This window comes from Cherax quadricarinatus, chromosome 92 (genome assembly GCF_038502225.1).
Source record: "Cherax quadricarinatus isolate ZL_2023a chromosome 92, ASM3850222v1, whole genome shotgun sequence".
NCBI lineage: Eukaryota > Metazoa > Arthropoda > Malacostraca > Decapoda > Parastacidae > Cherax > Cherax quadricarinatus.
Genome location: NC_091383.1, coordinates 920,001 through 942,841, shown reverse-complemented (window position 1 = coordinate 942,841; position 22,841 = coordinate 920,001). Strand labels below are relative to the sequence as shown.

At 44.1% G+C, this 22,841-nt stretch overlaps 1 protein-coding gene across 3 annotated transcripts in view; it reads right to left on the bottom strand.

The window, feature by feature from the left end:
- The window catches only part of GckIII (Germinal centre kinase III), a 238,108-nt gene that overhangs the window by 68,778 nt on the left and 146,489 nt on the right, over positions 1-22,841 (bottom strand). Inside the window, exon 1 of one of the 3 annotated variants that reach the window (XM_053790589.2) lies at positions 22,839-22,841. This exon is cut by the window's right edge and continues 1,955 nt beyond it. The exons of the other annotated variants lie outside the window; for them this stretch is intronic. Within the exon in view, the coding sequence (XP_053646564.1) occupies positions 22,839-22,841 (3 nt within the window). The remainder of the gene's footprint in view (positions 1-22,838) is intronic. 3 annotated transcript variants of the gene reach the window in all.

The following is a 22,841-nucleotide window of genomic DNA, read 5'->3' as shown; positions in this document are numbered from 1 at the left end:
GAACATTAAAATGGTATAAAATACCGACAGGTTGTTAGGTAAGACACATATGCAACAGTTAGGTATCTTTATTTTGAAACGTTTCGCCTACACAGCAGGCTTCTTCAGTCTTCAAGTCTCTTCTGCTTCTATCAACTTTTCTGTACTCGACTGAAGAAGCCTACTGTGTAGGCGAAACGTTTCAAAATAAAGATACCTAACTGTTGCATATGTGTCTTACCTAACAGTTGTCCACTTACTGAGGAATATAGAGACAGTATAATAGCCTATGTGATATGTCAAGCTCTATTAACTAAAATAAGATACCAGATATATTAAGCAAATCTGCTTGCAACAGGTAAGTGAACTGCAGATATAAATCCAGATGTACTCATGTTAACCCTTTTGAGGCCTAGTTCCTAGGCCTATTGTGTATCCATATGCTCTTGCGCTACCCTCCACAGTATGGATATGGGGTGCACAATAAACTAGCCTGGCCAAATCTAAATCTGTCCTAGGTGCGGGTTGTGTGTGTATACTGGTCGAGTTTCTTTCTGAAACCCTCTACACTTGTTCCAGCAATATTTCTGATATCTTCTGGTAGAGTGTCAAATGTCAGCCCATGAAAGTTGAGTGTTAACTTGTGCCCACGGTGCCCCTGCTTTTAAGATCATAAGACTGGAGGAACACTACAGAAGGCCTACTGGCTTATACAAGGCAGGTCCTCATCAAAACCACCACTACCCAAAGGTACCCAAGAATTTACTCCCGTACCCACGGAGTCATGAGCACTGGTTTGATTTTATGTACCCATATCTGTCGTTCCAGTATGTTAATGTAGTGTGTAGGGTCTAGACCATCCCTTCCGGTATCTATGTATATATTAGCATTTCTCTCTCTCTTTGGCTGACATATTTACACGTTACTGGAGAGAGAGAGAGAGAGAGAGAGAGAGAGAGAGAGAGAGAGAGGGAGAGGGAGAGGGAGAGGGAGAGGGAGAGGGAGAGGAAGAGAGAGAGAGAGAGAGAGAGAGAGAGAGAGAGAGAGAGAGAGAGAGAGAGAGAGAGAGAGAGAGAGAGAGAGAGAGAGAGAGAGAGAGAGAAACCTCAGTAAGAAAGCTTGCAATGATCGTGACACAGCACAGCCATTCTCTCAAGGGGAACAAGTACCACGCCTTCACCCAACACACACACACACACACACACACACACACACACACACACACACACACACACACACACACACACACACGTGTACACAACAAGGAGGTAAGGGAGGGTAAATAACCCAGGGTAAACCTAGTTTTCTCACAAAATAAATACGAGATAAGTGACTTTACCTTAAGAGACCTCAATAATTACCAGGGATCACGTGGTAGTAAGTTCTAAGTATGTGCTGGACATGGAAGAAGAACTGAAGAACATGAACTAGACGAACGAGAACAACGATACCATCAAAAATGTTCTGAGACGTGTAGTGACGAACAACAAAGGTAAAAGTGTACAAAGAAAGATAGAGATAAGAGAGTCACGATATCAAGAAGAAAATATTCAAACCACTTCTCTACTAGTCACTACCACTACTACTATTACTACTACATTACTATTATTGCTACATTACTATTATTACTATACCTACTATTACTATACCTATTACTATTACTATATCTTATTATTACTATTACTATACCTACTGTTATTACTATACCTACCATTATCACTATACCTACTATTATTACTATTACTACTACTACTGCTACTACTAGGTGCACTACTGCTACTACCACAGTGTCTACCTGTACCTCTCTCTCCCTCTCCCGTCACTGTCTTCATCTGGTATATACACTAGCTCCCTTACCTTGGCGTGTTATGGTGACTAGTTAATGGTCCAAGTCGGACCGAAGCCTCGTAATAAGTTGCTTGCTATGTACGGGTTGTGTAAAATACAGAGAATGATTCAATAATGAATGTTCCAGAGGGAAGAGAAACAGAATTTGGAAAAAATACAAAGAAAATCAAGCTGATAAAAACTGAGTAAGATATACAAGTGCCAGAATAGGAAAGGAGCCTAAAAGACACTTTGGAAATAAACCAGGGAACGGGTTGGGTTTGAACCTATGGCGAATGAGTCGTAAAATTCTTGGTCAGTGAGTAAACCACTTTGGAAATTATGTAACACCAAATACCAAAACTAAACCAAAATTACTGCACAACTACGTTAAAACAAAGAGGATTGTGAAAGATGTAGTGATAAGACTAGAGGAAGAGGAGGAGGAGGAGGACGATGGGAAGAGGAGGGGGAGGAGGAGAAAGAGGACGATGGGAAGAGGAGGGGGAGGGGGAGATGACGGAGAGAAAAAATAGTTATGATTATGATATACAATCATCAGAGGGGATAGTTATGATATACAATCATCAGAGGGGATAGTTATGATATACAATCATCAGAGAGGATAGTTATGATATACAATCATCAGAGAGGATAGTTATGATATACAATCATCAGAGAGGATAGTTATGATATACAATCATCAGAGGGGATAGTTATGATATACAATCATCAGAGAGGATAGTTATGATATACAATCATCAGAGGGGATAGTTATGATATACAATCATCAGAGGGGATAGTTATGATATACAATCATCAGAGGGGATAGTTATGATATACAATCATCAGAGAGGATAGTTATGATATACAATCATCAGAGGGGATAGTTATGATATACAATCATCAGAGAGGATAGTTATGATATACAATCATCAGAGAGGATAGTTATGATATACAATCATCAGAGGAGATAGTTATGATATACAATCATCAGAGAGGATAGTTATGATATACAATCATCAGAGAGGATAGTTATGATATACAATCATCAGAGGGGATAGTTATGATATACAATCAGAGAGGATAGTTATGATATACAATCATCAGAGAGGATAGTTATGATATACAATCATCAGAGGAGATAGTTATGATATACAATCATCAGAGAGGATAGTTATGATATACAATCATCAGAGAGGATAGTTATGATATACAATCATCAGAGGGGATAGTTATGATATACAATCAGAGAGGATAGTTATGATATACAATCATCAGAGGGGATAGTTATGATATACAATCATCAGAGGGGATAGTTATGATATACAATCATCAGAGGGGATAGTTATGATATACAATCAGAGAGGATAGTTATGATATACAATCATCAGAGAGGATAGTTATGATATACAATCATCAGAGAGGATAGTTATGATATACAATCATCAGAGGGGATAGTTATGATATACAATCATCAGAGGGGATAATTATGATATACAATCATCAGAGGGGATAGTTATGATATACAATCATCAGAGGGGATAATTATGATATACAATCATCAGAGGGGATAGTTATGATATACAATCATCAGAGGGGATAGTTATGATATACAATCATCAGAGGGGATAGTTATGATATACAATCATCAGAGGGGATAGTTATGATATACAATCATCAGAGGGGATAGTTATGATATACAATCAGAGAGGATAGTTATGATATACAATCATCAGAGGGGATAGTTATGATATACAATCATCAGAGAGGATAGTTATGATATACAATCATCAGAGGGGATAGTTATGATATACAATCATCAGAGGGGATAGTTATGATATACAATCATCAGAGGGGATAGTTATGATATACAATCATCAGAGAGGATAGTTATGATATACAATCATCAGAGGGGATAGTTATGATATACAATCATCAGAGAGGATAGTTATGATATACAATCATCAGAGGGGATAGTTATGATATACAATCAGAGAGGATAGTTATGATATACAATCATCAGAGGGGATAGTTATGATATACAATCAGAGAGGATAGTTATGATATACAATCATCAGAGGGGATAGTTATGATATACAATCAGAGAGGATAGTTATGATATACAATCATCAGAGGGGATAGTTATGATATACAATCAGAGAGGATAGTTATGATATACAATCATCAGAGAGGATAGTTATGATATACAATCATCAGAGGGGATAGTTATGATATACAATCATCAGAGGGGATAGTTATGATATACAATCATCAGAGGGGATAGTTATGATATACAATCAGAGAGGATAGTTATGATATACAATCATCAGAGAGGATAGTTATGATATACAATCATCAGAGGGGATAGTTATGATATACAATCATCAGAGGGGATAGTTATGATATACAATCATCAGAGGGGATAGTTATGATATACAATCATCAGAGGGGATAGTTATGATATACAATCATCAGAGGGGATAGTTATGATATACAATCATCAGAGGGGATAGTTATGATATACAATCAGAGAGGATAGTTATGATATACAATCATCAGAGGAGATAGTTATGATATACAATCATCAGAGGAGATAGTTATGATATACAATCATCAGAGGGGATAGTTATGATATACAATCATCAGAGGGGATAGTTATGATATACAATCATCAGAGGGGATAGTTATGATATACAATCATCAGAGGGGATAGTTATGATATACAATCATCAGAGGGGATAGTTATGATATACAATCAGAGAGGATAGTTATGATATACAATCATCAGAGGGGATAGTTATGATATACAATCAGAGAGGATAGTTATGATATACAATCATCAGAGAGGATAGTTATGATATACAATCAGAGAGGATAGTTATGATATACAATCATCAGAGGGGATAGTTATGATATACAATCATCAGAGGGGATAATTATGATATACAATCAGAGAGGATAGTTATGATATACAATCAGAGAGGATAGTTATGATATACAGAGAGGATAGTGGTAAATATAACAGAACACAATCATCATCAGAGTTGAATAACAAGAAAACAATGTTGCCAGACCAGAGCAACAGCTGCTGGACACAAACACAGGTGTGATGGGTTCATCATGTAAGTTTCGCTGTAACAGTACCAATGGCACCACACAACAAAAATCCATAGGTACCGAGAGAAGCAGAACCAGTGTATCCTAAAACAAAGGTATGCAAGTATTTTTTCCAATCACAGCAGCTGCCAGAAATAGGTAAAAAGGCGAATGTTCTTCCCATATATAAAAAATGAGTGGCACTAAATTATGGGCCAGGATATTTAAAAGGCATAGTGTCACAGGTTGTGGAGAAGATGGAGAGAAAATGTACTGGAGATTCTGTACACATGCACACAGACTCAGCAGCAGCTGCAGGAACAGTAGCAGCAGCAGGAACAGTAGCAGCAGCAGGAACAGTAGCAGCAGCAGGAACAGTAGCAGCTGCAGGAACAGTAGCAGCAGCAGGAACAGTAGCAGCTGCAGGAACAGTAGCAGCTGCAGGAACAGTAGCAGCAGCAGGAACAGTAGCAGCAGCAGGAACAGTAGCAGCTGCAGGAACAGTAGCAGCTGCAGGAACAGTAGCAGCAGCAGGAACAGTAGCAGCAGCAGGAACAGTAGCAGCAGCAGGAACAGTAGCGGCTGCAGGGATAACAGCAGCAGCTGCAGGAACAGTAGCAGCAGCAGGAACAGTAGCAGCAGCAGGAACAGTAGCAGCTGCAGGAACAGTAGCAGCTGCAGGAACAGTAGCAGCTGCAGGAACAGTAGCAGCAGCAGGAACAGTAGCAGCAGCAGGAACAGTAGCAGCAGCAGGAACAGTAGCAGCAGCAGGAACAGTAGCAGCAGCAGGAACAGTAGCAGCTGCAGGAACAGTAGCAGCAGCAGGAACAGTAGCAGCAGCAGGAACAGTAGCAGCTGCAGGAACAGTAGCAGCAGCAGGAACAGTAGCAGCAGCAGGAACAGTAGCAGCAGCAGGAACAGTAGCAGCAGCAGGAACAGTAGCAGCAGCAGGAACAGTAGCGGCTGCAGGAACAGTAGCAGCAGCAGGAACAGTAGCAGCAGCAGGAACAGTAGCAGCTGCAGGAACAGTAGCAGCAGCAGGAACAGTAGCAGCAGCAGGAACAGTAGCAGCAGCAGGAACAGTAGCAGCAGCAGGAACAGTAGCAGCAGCAGGAACAGTAGCAGCAGCAGGAACAGTAGCGGCTGCAGGAACAGTAGCAGCAGCAGGAACAGTAGCAGCTGCAGGAACAGTAGCAGCAGCAGGAACAGTAGCAGCTGCAGGAACAGTAGCAGCAGCAGGAACAGTAGCAACTGCAGGAACAGTAGCAGCAGCAGGAACAGTAGCAGCAGCAGGAACAGTAGCAGCAGCAGGAACAGTAGCAGCAGCAGGAACAGTAGCAGCTGCAGGAACAGTAGCAGCAGCAGGAACAGTAGCGGCTGCAGGGATAACAGCAGCAGCTGCAGGAACAGTAGCAGCAGCAGGAACAGTAGCAGCAGCAGGAACAGTAGCAGCAGCAGGAACAGTAGCAGCAGCAGGAACAGTAGCAGCAGCAGGAACAGTAGCAGCTGCAGGAACAGTAGCAGCAGCAGGAACAGTAGCGGCTGCAGGGATAACAGCAGCAGCTGCAGGAACAGTAGCAGCAGCAGGAACAGTAGCAGCAGCAGGAACAGTAGCAGCAGCAGGAACAGTAGCAGCAGCAGGAACAGTAGCAGCAGCAGGAACAGTAGCAGCAGCAGGAACAGTAGCGGCTGCAGGGATAACAGCAGCAGCTGCAGGAACAGTAGCAGCAGCAGGAACAGTAGCAGCAGCAGGAACAGTAGCAGCAGCAGGAACAGTAGCGGCTGCAGGAACAGTAGCAGCAGCAGGAACAGTAGCAGCAGCAGGAACAGTAGCGGCTGCAGGGATAGCAGCAGCAGCAGGAACAGTAGCAGCAGCAGGAACAGTAGCAGCAGCAGGAACAGTAGCAGCAGCAGGAACAGTAGCAGCAGCAGGAACAGTAGCGGCTGCAGGGATAACAGCAGCAGCTGCAGGAACAGTAGCAGCAGCAGGAACAGTAGCAGCTGCAGGAACAGTAGCAGCAGCAGGAACAGTAGCAGCAGCAGGAACAGTAGCAGCAGCAGGAACAGTAGCGGCTGCAGGGATAACAGCAGCAGCTGCAGGAACAGTAGCAGCAGCAGGAACAGTAGCAGCAGCAGGAACAGTAGCAGCTGCAGGAACAGTAGCAGCAGCAGGAACAGTAGCAGCAGCAGGAACAGTAGCAGCAGCAGGAACAGTAGCAGCAGCAGGAACAGTAGCAGCAGCAGGAACAGTAGCGGCTGCAGGAACAGTAGCAGCTGCAGGAACAGTAGCAGCAGCAGGAACAGTAGCAGCAGCAGGAACAGTAGCAGCAGCAGGAACAGTAGCAGCAGCAGGAACAGTAGCAGCAGCAGGAACAGTAGCAGCAGCAGGAACAGTAGCAGCAGCAGGAACAGTAGCGGCTGCAGGGATAACAGCAGCAGCTGCAGGAACAGTAGCAGCAGCAGGAACAGTAGCAGCAGCAGGAACAGTAGCAGCAGCAGGAACAGTAGCGGCTGCAGGAACAGTAGCAGCAGCAGGAACAGTAGCAGCAGCAGGAACAGTAGCGGCTGCAGGGATAGCAGCAGCTGCAGGAACAGTAGCAGCAGCAGGAACAGTAGCAGCAGCAGGAACAGTAGCAGCAGCAGGAACAGTAGCAGCAGCAGGAACAGTAGCAGCAGCAGGAACAGTAGCGGCTGCAGGGATAACAGCAGCAGCTGCAGGAACAGTAGCAGCAGCAGGAACAGTAGCAGCTGCAGGAACAGTAGCAGCAGCAGGAACAGTAGCAGCAGCAGGAACAGTAGCAGCAGCAGGAACAGTAGCGGCTGCAGGGATAACAGCAGCAGCTGCAGGAACAGTAGCAGCAGCAGGAACAGTAGCAGCAGCAGGAACAGTAGCAGCTGCAGGAACAGTAGCAGCAGCAGGAACAGTAGCAGCAGCAGGAACAGTAGCAGCAGCAGGAACAGTAGCAGCAGCAGGAACAGTAGCAGCAGCAGGAACAGTAGCAGCAGCAGGAACAGTAGCGGCTGCAGGGATAACAGCAGCAGCTGCAGGAACAGTAGCAGCAGCAGGAACAGCAGCAGCAGCAGGAACAGTAGCGGCTGCAGGGATAACAGCAGCAGCTGTTGCAGCAGCAGGAACACCAGCAGCATCAAGGTTGGTATCTTACTGTAAAATATTTGCTACAGAAAAGCACTGTAACAATGCCTTGAGACATGTTCACATCACTAGTACATAACTTCCCACTTGTTCAGTGTTTTTGTGCGAGAGAGAGAGAGAGAGAGAGAGAGAGAGAGAGAGAGAGAGAGAGAGAGAGAGAGAGAGAGAGAGAGAGAGAGAGAGAGACAGAGAGAGACGTAAGTGATTCACACGTGGCACACTACTTGATTCTAGTTTAAATCTCCCAGTAGCATATTTCAACAGGTGGTGGAGTCTCCCAGTACATATTTCAACAGGTGGAGGAGTCTCCCAGTACATATTTCAACAGGTGGTGGAGTCTCCCAGTACATATTTCAACAGGTGGAGGAGTCTCCCAGTACATATTTCAACAGGTGGAGGAGTCTCCCAGTACATATTTCAACAGGTGGAGGAGTCTCCCAGTACATATTTCAACAGGTGGAGGAGTCTCCCAGTAGCATATTTCAACAGGTGGAGGAGTCTCCCAGTACATATTTCAACAGGTGGTGGAGTCTCCCAGTACATATTTCAACAGGTGGTGGAGTCTCCCAGTACATATTTCAACAGGTGGAGGAGTCTCCCAGTAGCATATTTCAACAGGTGGAGGAGTCTCCCAGTAGCATATTTCAACAGGTGGAGGAGTCTCCCAGTACATATTTCAACAGGTGGAGGAGTCTCCCAGTAGCATATTTCAACAGGTGGAGGAGTCTCCCAGTAGCATATTTCAACAGGTGGAGGAGTCTCCCAGTACATATTTCAACAGGTGGTGGAGTCTCCCAGTACATATTTCAACAGGTGGAGGAGTCTCCCAGTACATATTTCAACAGGTGGAGGAGTCTCCCAGTAGCATATTTCAACAGGTGGAGGAGTCTCCCAGTAGCATATTTCAACAGGTGGAGGAGTCTCCCAGTAGCATATTTCAACAGGTGGAGGAGTCTCCCAGTACACATTTCAACAGGTGGAGGAGTCTCCCAGTACATATTTCAACAGGTGGAGGAGTCTCCCAGTAGCATATTTCAACAGGTGGAGGAGTCTCCCAGTACACATTTCAACAGGTGGTGGAGTCTCCCAGTACATATTTCAACAGGTGGAGGAGTCTCCCAGTACATATTTCAACAGGTGGAGGAGTCTCCCAGTAGCATATTTCAACAGGTGGAGGAGTCTCCCAGTAGCATATTTCAACAGGTGGAGGAGTCTCCCAGTAGCATATTTCAACAGGTGGAGGAGTCTCCCAGTACACATTTCAACAGGTGGTGGAGTCTCCCAGTACATATTTCAACAGGTGGAGGAGTCTCCCAGTACATATTTCAACAGGTGGAGGAGTCTCCCAGTAGCATATTTCAACAGGTGGAGGAGTCTCCCAGTAGCATATTTCAACAGGTGGAGGAGTCTCCCAGTAGCATATTTCAACAGGTGGAGGAGTCTCCCAGTAGCATATTTCAACAGGTGGAGGAGTCTCCCAGTAGCATATTTCAACAGGTGGAGGAGTCTCCCAGTAGCATATTTCAACAGGTGGAGGAGTCTCCCAGTAGCATATTTCAACAGGTGGAGGAGTCTCCCAGTAGCATATTTCAACAGGTGGAGGAGTCTCCCAGTAGCATATTTCAACAGGTGGTGGAGTCTCCCAGTACATATTTCAACAGGTGGAGGAGTCTCCCAGTACATATTTCAACAGGTGGAGGAGTCTCCCAGTACATATTTCAACAGGTGGAGGAGTCTCCCAGTACATATTTCAACAGGTGGTGGAGTCTCCCAGTACATATTTCAACAGGTGGTGGAGTCTCCCAGTACATATTTCAACAGGTGGAGGAGTCTCCCAGTAGCATATTTCAACAGGTGGAGGAGTCTCCCAGTACATATTTCAACAGGTGGAGGAGTCTCCCAGTAGCACATTTCAACAGGTGGAGGAGTCTCCCAGTACATATTTCAACAGGTGGTGGAGTCTCCCAGTACATATTTCAACAGGTGAAGGAGTCTCCCAGTACATATTTCAACAGGTGGAGGAGTCTCCCAGTAGCACATTTCAACAGGTGGAGGAGTCTCCCAGTACATATTTCAACAGGTGGAGGAGTCTCCCAGTAACATATTTCAACAGGTGGAGGAGTCTCCCAGTACATATTTCAACAGGTGGAGGAGTCTCCCAGTACATATTTCAACAGGTGGTGGAGTCTCCCAGTACATATTTCAACAGGTGGTGGAGTCTCCCAGTACATATTTCAACAGGTGGAGGAGTCTCCCAGTACATATTTCAACAGGTGGTGGAGTCTCCCAGTACATATTTCAACAGGTGGAGGAGTCTCCCAGTACATATTTCAACAGGTGGTGGAGTCTCCCAGTACATATTTCAACAGGTGGAGGAGTCTCCCAGTACATATTTCAACAGGTGGTGGAGTCTCCCAGTACATATTTCAACAGGTGGTGGAGTCTCCCAGTAGCATATTTCAACAGGTGGAGGAGTCTCCCAGTAGCATATTTCAACAGGTGGAGGAGTCTCCCAGTAGCATATTTCAACAGGTGGAGGAGTCTCCCAGTACACATTTCAACAGGTGGAGGAGTCTCCCAGTACACATTTCAACAGGTGGAGGAGTCTCCCAGTACATATTTCAACAGGTGGAGTCTCCCAGTACACATTTCAACAGGTGGAGGAGTCTCCCAGTACACATTTCAACAGGTGGAGGAGTCTCCCAGTACACATTTCAACAGGTGGAGGAGTCTCCCAGTACATATTTCAACAGGTGGAGGAGTCTCCCAGTACACATTTCAACAGGTGGAGGAGTCTCCCAGTACACATTTCAACAGGTGGAGGAGTCTCCCAGTACACATTTCAACAGGTGGAGTCTCCCAGTACACATTTCAACAGGTGGAGGAGTCTCCCAGTACACATTTCAACAGGTGGAGGAGTCTCCCAGTACACATTTCAACAGGTGGAGGAGTCTCCCAGTACATATTTCAACAGGTGGAGGAGTCTCCCAGTACACATTTCAACAGGTGGAGGAGTCTCCCAGTACACATTTCAACAGGTGGAGGAGTCTCCCAGTACACATTTCAACAGGTGGAGGAGTCTCCCAGTACACATTTCAACAGGTGGAGGAGTCTCCCAGTACATATTTCAACAGGTGGAGGAGTCTCCCAGTACACATTTCAACAGGTGGAGTCTCCCAGTACACATTTCAACAGGTGGAGGAGTCTCCCAGTACACATTTCAACAGGTGGAGGAGTCTCCCAGTACACATTTCAACAGGTGGAGGAGTCTCCCAGTACATATTTCAACAGGTGGAGGAGTCTCCCAGTACACATTTCAACAGGTGGAGGAGTCTCCCAGTACACATTTCAACAGGTGGAGGAGTCTCCCAGTAGCACATTTCAACAGGTGGAGGAGTCTCCCAGTACACATTTCAACAGGTGGAGGAGTCTCTCAGTACACATTTCAACAGGTGGAGGAGTCTCCCAGTACACATTTCAACAGGTGGAAGAGTCTCCCAGTACACATTTCAACAGGTGGAGGAGTCTCCCAGTACACATTTCAACAGGTGGAGGAGTCTCCCAGTACACATTTCAACAGGTGGTGGAGTAACACTTCCCTGCCTGGCGATTAATAACTCAAGAATGCACCCACCACTATACATTCTGATGGGAGAGAGAGATATAGATAGATAGATATAGATAGATAGATAGAAGAAAGCAGGTGTGGTGAAGGCTTCGTCAAGCATAACCTTAGAGACACTCCCAATCATTAGAAGCTCACCAGCGCCTGGAGACGCACCAGTGCTTGCCTGAAGCAATACTGCCGTGTGCTGATTCCTAGCAACACCGCCCCCTACCACACGTTGCCTCTGGGGGGTCAATGCCCCCCTGCAACCTGGTCCCAGACCAGGCTTCCTGCTTAATATCCCCATCAACAAAGCTGTTAGTGTCAGAAACACGCAGTCCATCTGAGGAGCTACACCTTGCCTGATCAGGAACTCACTCACTCACTCTCTCTCTCTCAAACACACACACACACACACACACACACACACACACACACACACACACACACACACACACACTAAAACAAGTTTTTCACTTCAACAGTTGTGTTAACTGTTACAGAATCATGCACGATACAACACAAAAAAACTAATGCAATACACTTCACAAATAATAAATCATACGTTACGAGTAACTTCAGGGTCCACCTCTAGTGCAAGTTGTGAGGAGCCATAACCTTGGAGTAGAAGATTGTAAGACTTAGACGAAAAATATTTGGATGTATGACTAATGCATTATACAGTCCCTGATTAATATATGATAGTTCATGTATTTTGTATGATAGTTCATGAATAATGTATGATAGTTCATGAATAATGTATGATAGTTCGTGGATAATGTATGATAGTTCATGAATAATGTATGATAGTTCATGAATAATGTATGATAGTTCATGAATAATGTATGATAGTTCATGAATAATGTATGATAGTTCATGAATAATGTATGATAGTTCATGAATAATGAATGATAGTTCATGAATAATGTATGATAGTTCATGAATAATGTATGATAGTTCATGAATAATGAATGATAGTTCATGAATAATGTATGATAGTTCATGAATAATGAATGATAGTTCATGAATGAATGATAGTTCATGAATAATGTATGATAGTTCATGAATAATGTATGATAGTTCATGAATAATGAATGATAGTTCATGAATAATGTATGATAGTTCATGAATAATGAATGATAGTTCATGAATAATGTATGATAGTTCATGAATAATGAATGATAGTTCATGAATAATGTATGATAGTTCATGAATAATGTATGATAGTTCATGAGTAATGTATGATAGTTCATGAATAATGTATGATAGTTCATGAGTAATGTATGATAGTTCATGAATAATGTATGATAGTTCATGAGTAATGTATGATAGTTCATGAATAATGTATGATAGTTCATGAGTAATGTATGATAGTTCATGAATAATGTATGATAGTTCATGAATAATGTATGATAGTTCATGAGTAATGTATGATAGTTCATGAATAATGTATGATAGTTCATGAGTAATGTATGATAGTTCATGAATAATGTATGATAGTTCGTGGATAGTAAAGTACTTGAATATAACATTTATGGGTAGGAGGGTGAGCAACCTTTAAGGTGTGTGGGGGGAGGGTAGGGGGTAAGGGGTAGCAAGACAGACCCCACCTCATCACAGAAAGAATGTTACCCCACCAGACCCCCACCTGGCTATTCCAGAACCCCCCGCTCACCCCAGAACCCCTTCTAGTCACCCCTGACCCCACCTAGTCTCACCAGACCCCACCTAACATCTTCCTCTGCCACTGAAGGGTTCTTGATAGTAGGAATTAAAGGCACCCTTTGTCTTCTTTAGATGAGAGGAAGCCACAGGAGATATGACCGGGACATACAAAATACTCAAGGGAGCTAAGATGAAAATTAGCAATTGGGTGAAACGGTGGTGGCTGCAAACATTATACGCAGCTTCAAGACTCCGTATGACTGCCTCCCTGGAAGCCAGAAAGCAGTGATGCCGGTGTGTTTTAAGAGGGTGATCAGGAGCCATGAACCGACCCCAGCCAACCCAACTAGGCGAGTACAATAATTACCAAGAGCAAAGAGCGCATAATTAAGAGATATTTACATGTAACTGACTCCTGAGTGCACGCAAGCGCGCGCACGCACGCACGCACGCACACACACACACACACACAAACCTACTGGAGTTCTATGACATGGTGACAGCAGTAAGACAAGAGAGAGAGGGGTGGGTGGATTGCATTTTCTTGGACTGCAAGAAGGCGTTTGACACAGTTCCACACAAGAGATTGGTGCAAAAACTGGAGGACCAAGCAGGGATAACAGGGAAGGCACTACAATGGATCAGGGAATACTTGTCAGGAAGACAGCAGCGAGTCATGGTACGTGGCGAGGTGTCAGAGTGGGCACCTGTGACCAGCGGGGTCCCGCAGGGGTCAGTCCTAGGACCAGTGCTGTTTCTGGTATTTGTGAACGACATGACGGAAGGAATAGACTCTGAGGTGTCCCTGTTTGCAGATGACGAAGTTGATGAGAAGAATTCACTCGATCGAAGACCAGGCAGAACTACAAAGGAATCTGGACAGGCTGCAGACCTGGTCCAGCAATTGGCTCCTGGAGTTCAATCCCACCAAGTGCAAAGTCATGAAGATTGGGGAAGGGCAAAGAAGGCCGCAGACGGAGTACAGTCTAGGGGGTCAGAGACTACAAACCTCACTCAAGGAAAAAGATCTTGGGGTGAGTATAACACCAGGCACATCTCCTGAAGCGCACATGAACCAAATAACTGCTGCAGCATATGGGCGCCTAGCAAACCTCAGAACAGCATTCCGACATCTTAATAAGGAATCGTTCAGGACCCTGTACACCGTGTACGTTAGGCCCATATTGGAGTATGCGGCACCAGTTTGGAACCCACACTTAGCCAAGCACGTGAAGAAACTAGAGAAAGTGCAAAGGTTTGCAACAAGACTAGTCCCAGAGCTAAGAGGTATGTCCCACGAGGAGAGGTTAAGGGAAATCAACCTGACGACACTGGAGGACAGGAGATATAGGGGGGACATCATAACGACATACAAAATACTGAGAGGAATTGACAAGGTGGACAAAGACAGGATGTTCCAGAGATTGGACACAGTAACAAGGGGGCACAGTTGGAAGCTGAAGACACAGATGAATCACAGGGATGTTAGGAAGTATTTCTTCAGCCACAGAGTAGTCAGTAAGTGGAATAGTTTGGGAAGCGATGTAGTGGAGGCAGGATCCATACATAGCTTTAAGCAGAGGTATGATAAAGCTCACGGCTCAGGGAGAGTGACCTAGTAGCGATCAGTGAAGAGGCGGGGCCAGGAGCTCGGACTCGACCCCCGCAACCTCAACTAGGTGAGTACAACTAGGTGAGTACACACACACACACACACACACACACACACACACACACACACACACACACACACACATACACACACACACACACACACACACACACACACACACACACACACACACACACACACACACACACACACACACACACACACACACAAACACACACACACACACACACACACACACACACACACACACACACACACACACACACACACACACACACACACACACACACACACACACAGTAATGCCAGGGAACACTACCTCACTTTAGTGGTTATAAAAAGCAACGAGATTAAAAATACTTACAAGTCTATCGCACATCAGATGGTGGTCAGTTATGAAGCGGGACCAAGAGCTGAAGCTCAACGCAACAAGCTCCAACAAATAATAATTAGAACGCGGGTAATTAGAAATATATTAAAGGAAGTAAGTTGTGTATTTAGGGGAAGGTGAGTCAAGGTAACAGGTGAAAGTCAGAGCTGCCTTCATTGTTATAAACGAAGGTGTAACCTTCTTGTGCACCCCCGTGTGTACACACGCACAAACACGTGCCAGATCAACCAGGCTGTCAGGCAAACCACTAGCAGTAACAGCCTGGTTGATAAGGCAAGCACCAGGCTTCTACAGATACAAAGAAAGCAAAAAAAAAAAATGATTTAATCAGTCCATCAACCTTGGAGAAAAAGGATTTGAGGTGGTCAGTCCCTCAGTCTGGACGTTCCAGACCATGGAGCTGAACTCTTTTCCAGGCTGAGGGACTGATTATATAATTTTTATTTAATTACTACTGTTCATGACTCGTGAAATTGTAATGACACGATTACAAACAAACCATATCACGGGCGGGGATAGAACCCGCGATCAGAGGGTCTCAAAACTCCAGACCGTCGCGTTAGCCACTGGACCAGCTAGCCACAATTATTGTGGCTAGCTGGTCCAGTGGCTAACGCGACAATTATTGTGGCTAGCTGGTCCAGTGGCTAACGCGACAATTATTGTGGCTAGCTGGTCCAGTGGCTAACGCGACAATTATTGTGGCTAGCTGGTCCAGTGGCTAACGCGACAATTATTGTGGCTAGCTGGTCCAGTGGCTAACGCGACAATTATTGTGGCTAGCTGGTCCAGTGGCTAACGCAACGGTCTGGAGTTTTGAGACTCTCTGATCGCGGGTTCTATCCCCGCCCGTGATATGGTTTGTTTACTACTGTTCACTTTTTATCTGATTGGAGAAGCCTACTGTGTAGGCGAAACGTTTGATCAACAAAGATACGCAAGTGTATAGCACAAGTGTCTTAATCATAATATACGTCCTGGCAGGTCATAGTTCTTCCAATCTGGTCAAGCTTACTTCCTTGGACATCGGAAGGTAGGGTTCAATACGGCGTCAACTGTCAGTGGTCCTATAAACCATCAACATGAGAAAACACAAATAACCCGCACATAAGAGAGAGGAGATTGTGACGACGTTACGGTCCTCACTTGGGCCATTTAAAAGTCAGTGTGACTTTTAAATGGCCCAAGTGAGGCCGAAACATAGTCATAAGCTTTTTCTCCATGTGAAAGTTATGTATTATTCTAGTGACGGTGTTGTGGCTTTCTGTTTCTATAACAAGAGGAAACACTGGTATGCCAGTGGTCACTGCTACTACCATGGCAGATCACTCACACTCGACCTAATACATCCATAACTTGAAAATTCAGAAAAAAATGCAACATTAATAAAAATAATTACGAAACACACAAGAAAGTCAAGTGAATAGTCAGGTACTTATCAGTTAAAATACAAACCAGAGTATGGGTAGAGTTTGAACCCATGGCAAGTCTTAAAACTCCAGGCCAGTGTGTTAACCACTGGGCCAGCTGGCTACAAGATTCATCCAACTAAGTATATTTATACACCATAGGGAGGTTAGCATGGGCCACCACTGTGACCACAAACCAAGTTTTCACTAGTTTAATATATAGGCGTCGTAGGGCAGATAAAACGACAAGCTTTACTAATAGTAATTGCATATAGCAAGTGTATAACTACTCTATTTTATCCACTACAGCTGCAACACAACTACAGCTGCAACACAACTACAGCTGCAACACAACTACAGCTGCAACACAACTACAGCTGCAACACAACTACAGCTGCAACACACCTACAGCTGCAACACAACTACAGCTGCAACACAACTACAGCTGCAACACAACTACAGCTGCTACATCGTTTTCGTCCGTCTATATCATATTAAAAGTTATATATTTTAAATATAATCACACGTGACAAGATGTTCAGTGAACGTTACGTTATTTACGAGGGTCACCCAGTCTGCGTGAACTAGGTCAAGCAAGTTTGTACCTCTAGTGTTTACGCCACAAATTGCCTTTTAAAACCAATCCTGTGATGAATGGTTTGAAAAACCGACAAGTTGAAGATTGAGACACTTATGCAGCATATGGGAAGCTTTATTCCTGAATAAAGATTCCCATATGCTGCATAAGTGTCTCAATCTTCAAAACCAATCCTGTTTAACATGTAGGAAGTTGATGGAGTACAGATTTCCCGTCAGAACGTTCAATCAACTTGGCTGGAATTAAAACCTTCCAAAATTACTACATTTTCCTGCCTTCAAGCATTCACGATTTCGAGTCAGAGAAACCCACCATGGCTGCTTTCTAAGTTCCAGGGCAGATATATGACACCAAAAATTACATTTTCATGACTAGAAATTACACCCCCACACAGTCTGTTCATTCTGACGCATTTTAGTTAGTAATTAAACTTCCACGGACATATGGATGATTTCTAAGTTAGAGGGGCGGTATATCGCCCACAGAGAAGTCTCATCCTTCTTCCCACACCCACTCCCACCCACACACACCCACACACCCACCCACCCACACACACACACCCTCACACCCCCACACACAATACATATGAATCATACATCGTTTTAAGACGAGGTTTGATAAAGCTCATGGAGCAGGGAGAGAGAGGACCTAGTAGAGATCAGTGAAGAGGCGGGGCCAGGAGCTATGAATCGACCCTTGCAACCAGAAATAGATGAGTACACACACAGTGTTCATGCAGTCATCAAGACGGACATATGGCGCCACCCGTCCCGTTATATCTATCAAGGTGGAACAACGTGAACGTGTAAGTGTGGAACACACGGCAAGCACGTACTAACTCTTCTAATTAAACCACGTCTCAGTTATTGCAGCAATAGCAATGTTTCCTGCTCATGCAACAACGCTCAACTCGTGTCTAGCGCTACGTTTCTGCCTATAATGATCAAGATTTAATTCTCTATCTTCTCCCTAGTCACCCTTGCCTCTACATTATTATTATTATTATTATTATTATTATTATTAGTAGTAGTAGTAGTAGTAGTAGTAGTAGGAGTAGTAGTAGTAGTAGTAGTAGCAGTAGTAGTAGTAGTAGTAGTATTAGTAGCAGTAGCAGTAGTAGTAGTAGTAGTAGTAGTAGTAGTAGTAGTAGGTTTTACTTTTTTAATAACTACTATTGCCAGAATCTATAATATAATCCTTTCATCTCCCACACACACTCCTACCTTAATTTTTTTAGTTTCCTTCACCCTATCTTTCGATATATACAAGTAATGTGAAAGAACTGCCGACAAAACTTACGTAGACAAACATGCAACTAAAGTGGCATTTTATTGTGGCAACGTTTCGCTCATCAGTTACCTAACACACATAAGTAAGGTTGCTGCCTGGCCCTAGATAAGTGCACCAATCCACATATGTTATTCCTGCCATTGAATAGATTCCGGCTGTCAATGAATGGTGGCGCTGTTTCCTATAATGTTTAAAGTGGTGGAATGGTAAGCCAGTGGAAGGTCTCCGTCAGATGACCAAAAGCTCCAGCTGTGGGGTCATCATATGACTAGGACCAGCGTCAGGAAACACTTGTCCTATTTCCTGACAAACCTTTCCTAACCTACCTCGCAGTACCTGTCTAACAAGCAATGAATACCAAGTATTCTAGACTAGGGACCCCCAACCTTCGGCCCGAGGGCCGCACGTGGCCCCTCTGCGGAAACGGATGCGGCCCTCACATGAAATGGTAAACTCACTTTGATGTAGGTTCCACAATGCACAATGTCAACAATTACAAAGTATTTAAAGCCATTTTACACCAAAACTTAATTATCACCTTATTATCAACCTTCCACTTGTGGTGCGCACTATTTATATCTATATACCTGGCAACTGCGACCCTTTAACTCTGCCTTAAAAAAAAAACCATACCACGGGCGGGATTTGAACACGCGGTCAGAGAGTCCCAGTGGCTAACGCGACGGTCTGGAGTTTTGAGACTCTCAGACCGCGGGTTCAAATCCCGCCCGTGGTATGGTTTGTTTGCAATCGTGTCATTACGATTTCGTGAGTCATTCTGCCTTTAAAAACTGGCTCCACTAAAAGGCTGGTGACTATTGGTTCAGAGTCTCCAGACAATCACTCTCTTTGGTAGTACTATATGTGGGCCAGCGGGCCGCTAACAGCAACATCCTGGTTGACAGGACAAGTACCAGACAAGCCTGGCCCAGGGCCGGGTTGCCAGTTGGAAAAACTTTTCAAACCTTTCAAAAATATAAATCAGGGAACGGGTGGGATTCGAACCAATGGCGATTTCTAAAACTCACAGGCCAGTGCACTCACCACTAGGACTGTGAGTTTTAAACGTTGTTATGGGTTCATAACCCCACCCGTTCCCGGGAGCTCCAATATATATTAAAGGTAAAGGTATGACAGGGATCCTTGCCTTCTTCCTAATTAAACCAGCAACAGCCTGCTTGATCAGTTCTTGATCCACCAGGAGACCTGGTCTGTTGTACATGTGTGATACACAATACCGACAACATAAAGTATTAGAGACACGTACAACATCTGGGTATCTTTATTGCAGACGTTTCGCCCTCCAGTGACTATCACTACAAATTCAATGACATAATGTGAAGACTGTAGAAGTATATACAAAAGATGAGGTAATCAGTCCCTCAGTCTTGGAGCTGGTGAAGATCACCGTAGTCTTCAAGACTCCGTAAGCACAAGCAGTAAGACTCCTTCAGATTCTTCAAGACAACGGTGATCTTACGGTATTGAGGGACTGATTATCTCATCTTCTGTATAGAGTTCTACAGTCTTCACATTATATCCTTGTATTGTATTGATAAAGTCACTGGAGGGCGAAACGTCTACAAATGAAGATACCCAGATGTTGTACGTGTGTCTCATTCTTCAGCTTCAGACCTGGTCAAAGATGGGTCAGCGGGAGCATCGACTCCTGCAGGTAATCCCTCACGCACACACACACACACACACACACACAAACACACACACACACACACACACACACACACACACACACACGCACACACACGCACGCACACACACACACACACACACACACACACACACACACACACACACACCCATCACTGAAGCAGCAACATTCAACACAGTCTTATGTACTGTGTTTCAGGTTCCAGGAAACAGGACAAGTGTTTCCTGATGCGGGTCTCAGTTGACGAACCACACCTGGAAGTTTTGGTCATCTGACCGAGGCCTTCCACTGGCTTACCACTCCACCCCATTAACATTATAGTTACGATTATAACCATTAGGAATTACATATACGTGTTTGAGTATGTCTGACACCTCCTCCCCCCCCAAAAAAAAAAGCCAATGTGAACATACTCGTAGATGAACACAAATTTTAAAAAATAAATATTGGTACTCTGGGTAAAGTTGTACCACCAAACTTACCCGGGAAACCTGTTGGTATTTCCTACTGCAGCCACTGGGAAATATTGCCTCTTTCTGAACGTAATTTCGTCTTTTTAAATGTAATTACTGAAAGACGTAAGTCTTTCTAAATGTAATTACGCCTTTCTAAATCTGAAGTTATCCAAGTTGAATCCATTATATTAATGGTATACAATAGACAAGTTGACCCACAACTTGTGTCTATTTTGAAGGTTCCACTAATACTGTGTATTGTAGATAAATGGTTCAGAGAACCGACAAGTTGATAAATTAGACACATGTGCAACACTTGGGTATCTTTAATGAGGAAACGTTTCGCCCACACAGTGACTTCATCAGTCCATACAAAGGAGAATCGCGAAGAACAGAATTAGTGGGAACTTTTAAAAACTTATTAAGCACAGCATACCGTAAGTTGTGTCCGTGATGCTATACACTGTACGGTCCTCCACAGCACAACACTGTCAACCATACCACGGGCGGGATTGAACCCGCGGTCAGAGAGTCTCAAAACTCCAGCCCGTCGCGTTAGCCACTAGACCAGCTAGCCACATGTTGACGGCAGTGAGGGGACTTGAGCTAGAGTTCGTCACGGCCACGCTAGCTGGAGATTCGTCTGTAAAAACTTGCATTTGTGGTCACAGAGGTGCCTGTGCTAACTTTCCTATGGTGTAGAAATATACCTAGTTGGATGAATCTTATTGTGGCTAGCTGGTCTAGTGGCTAACGCGACGGGCTGGAGTTTTGAGACTCTATGACCGCGGGTTCAATCCCGGCCGGGGGTATGGTTTATTTGCAATCGTGTCATTACGATTTCTTGAGTCATAATTAGTATCAAATTAAAACGTCATAATAATAAACCATATCTTTACAGTAAAACTTTCTCAACAAATAAAAAAAAAACAGAAGTAAAATGATCTTAGAGAGTTTAAGTTAATATGTCACCAGAAGTTATAAAACAATTTTAAAACTTCTAAATGCCCTATAAACCCAGTGGTTTTTCTTTCTATATTATAGGATATACCTGGAGAGGATTTCGGGGGTCAACGCCCCCGCGGCTCGGTCTGAGACCAGGCCTCATGGTGGATCAGGGTGTGATCAACCAGGCTGTTACTGCTGGACACGCCCCCCCCCCGTTACTGCAACATATTCAAGGTAATATTGCAAATCTCGTTAAACTTTGCATCGCTAATGGTATACCTTTACCTTTGATATACCTTTGAAGAGTTTCGAGAGTTTATCTACACTCTGAGCCCGGCCATGGGCCAGGCTCGTCTGGTGCTTGCCTGGTCAACAAGGCTGTTGCTGCTGGAGGCCCGCTGCCCCACATATCCATCACAGCCTGGATGATCTGGCACCGTGGACATGTTGAAGGCATCATTCATTAAAATTACAATATAATTACGCCCAAAAAATGCAATTTGGCCTGGGGTGTGAGAGAGGCCTATAAATCCTTCCAGGAGTTGATATATCAGTAGAATGGATTTTATATTGGGTAATTGTACACCCAGTATATTCCTCACTGCTGGTGATACCCAAATATTTTAATTAGTGGGTTTGGGTTTGACAAGGATTTGCCAAGTATGGGCCAGTAGGCCTACTGCAGTGCTCATTATGTTAATAATGTCAACTATTGCTATATAGACTGTATAATGTACTTCTTACTAACATTATAATTAATGGTCTCAGGGGTACTACAAGAATTTACACAAGATTATGTCAAGCCAAAGGATCGTTGAGAAATGTTAATGGTGATGCCGACAAGACGTGGAAAAAGGCACTTATGTATAACTCAGGAAACATTTCTCTACGAGTGGCTTCTTGGACCATTTACAAAGTCAGTGTGACTTTGTAAATGGTCCAAGTCGGACCCAAACGTCGTCGTAAACTCCTCTCTTCTATGTGCGGGTTATTTGTGTATCGTTGCAGTCACGGTATTGTGCCTTTGTTTATCTAATACGACTGATTGTTCTGGCACTAAGAATCGTGAACTACAAATATACACATAAGCAATACAAAATAATACAGGACTTACCAG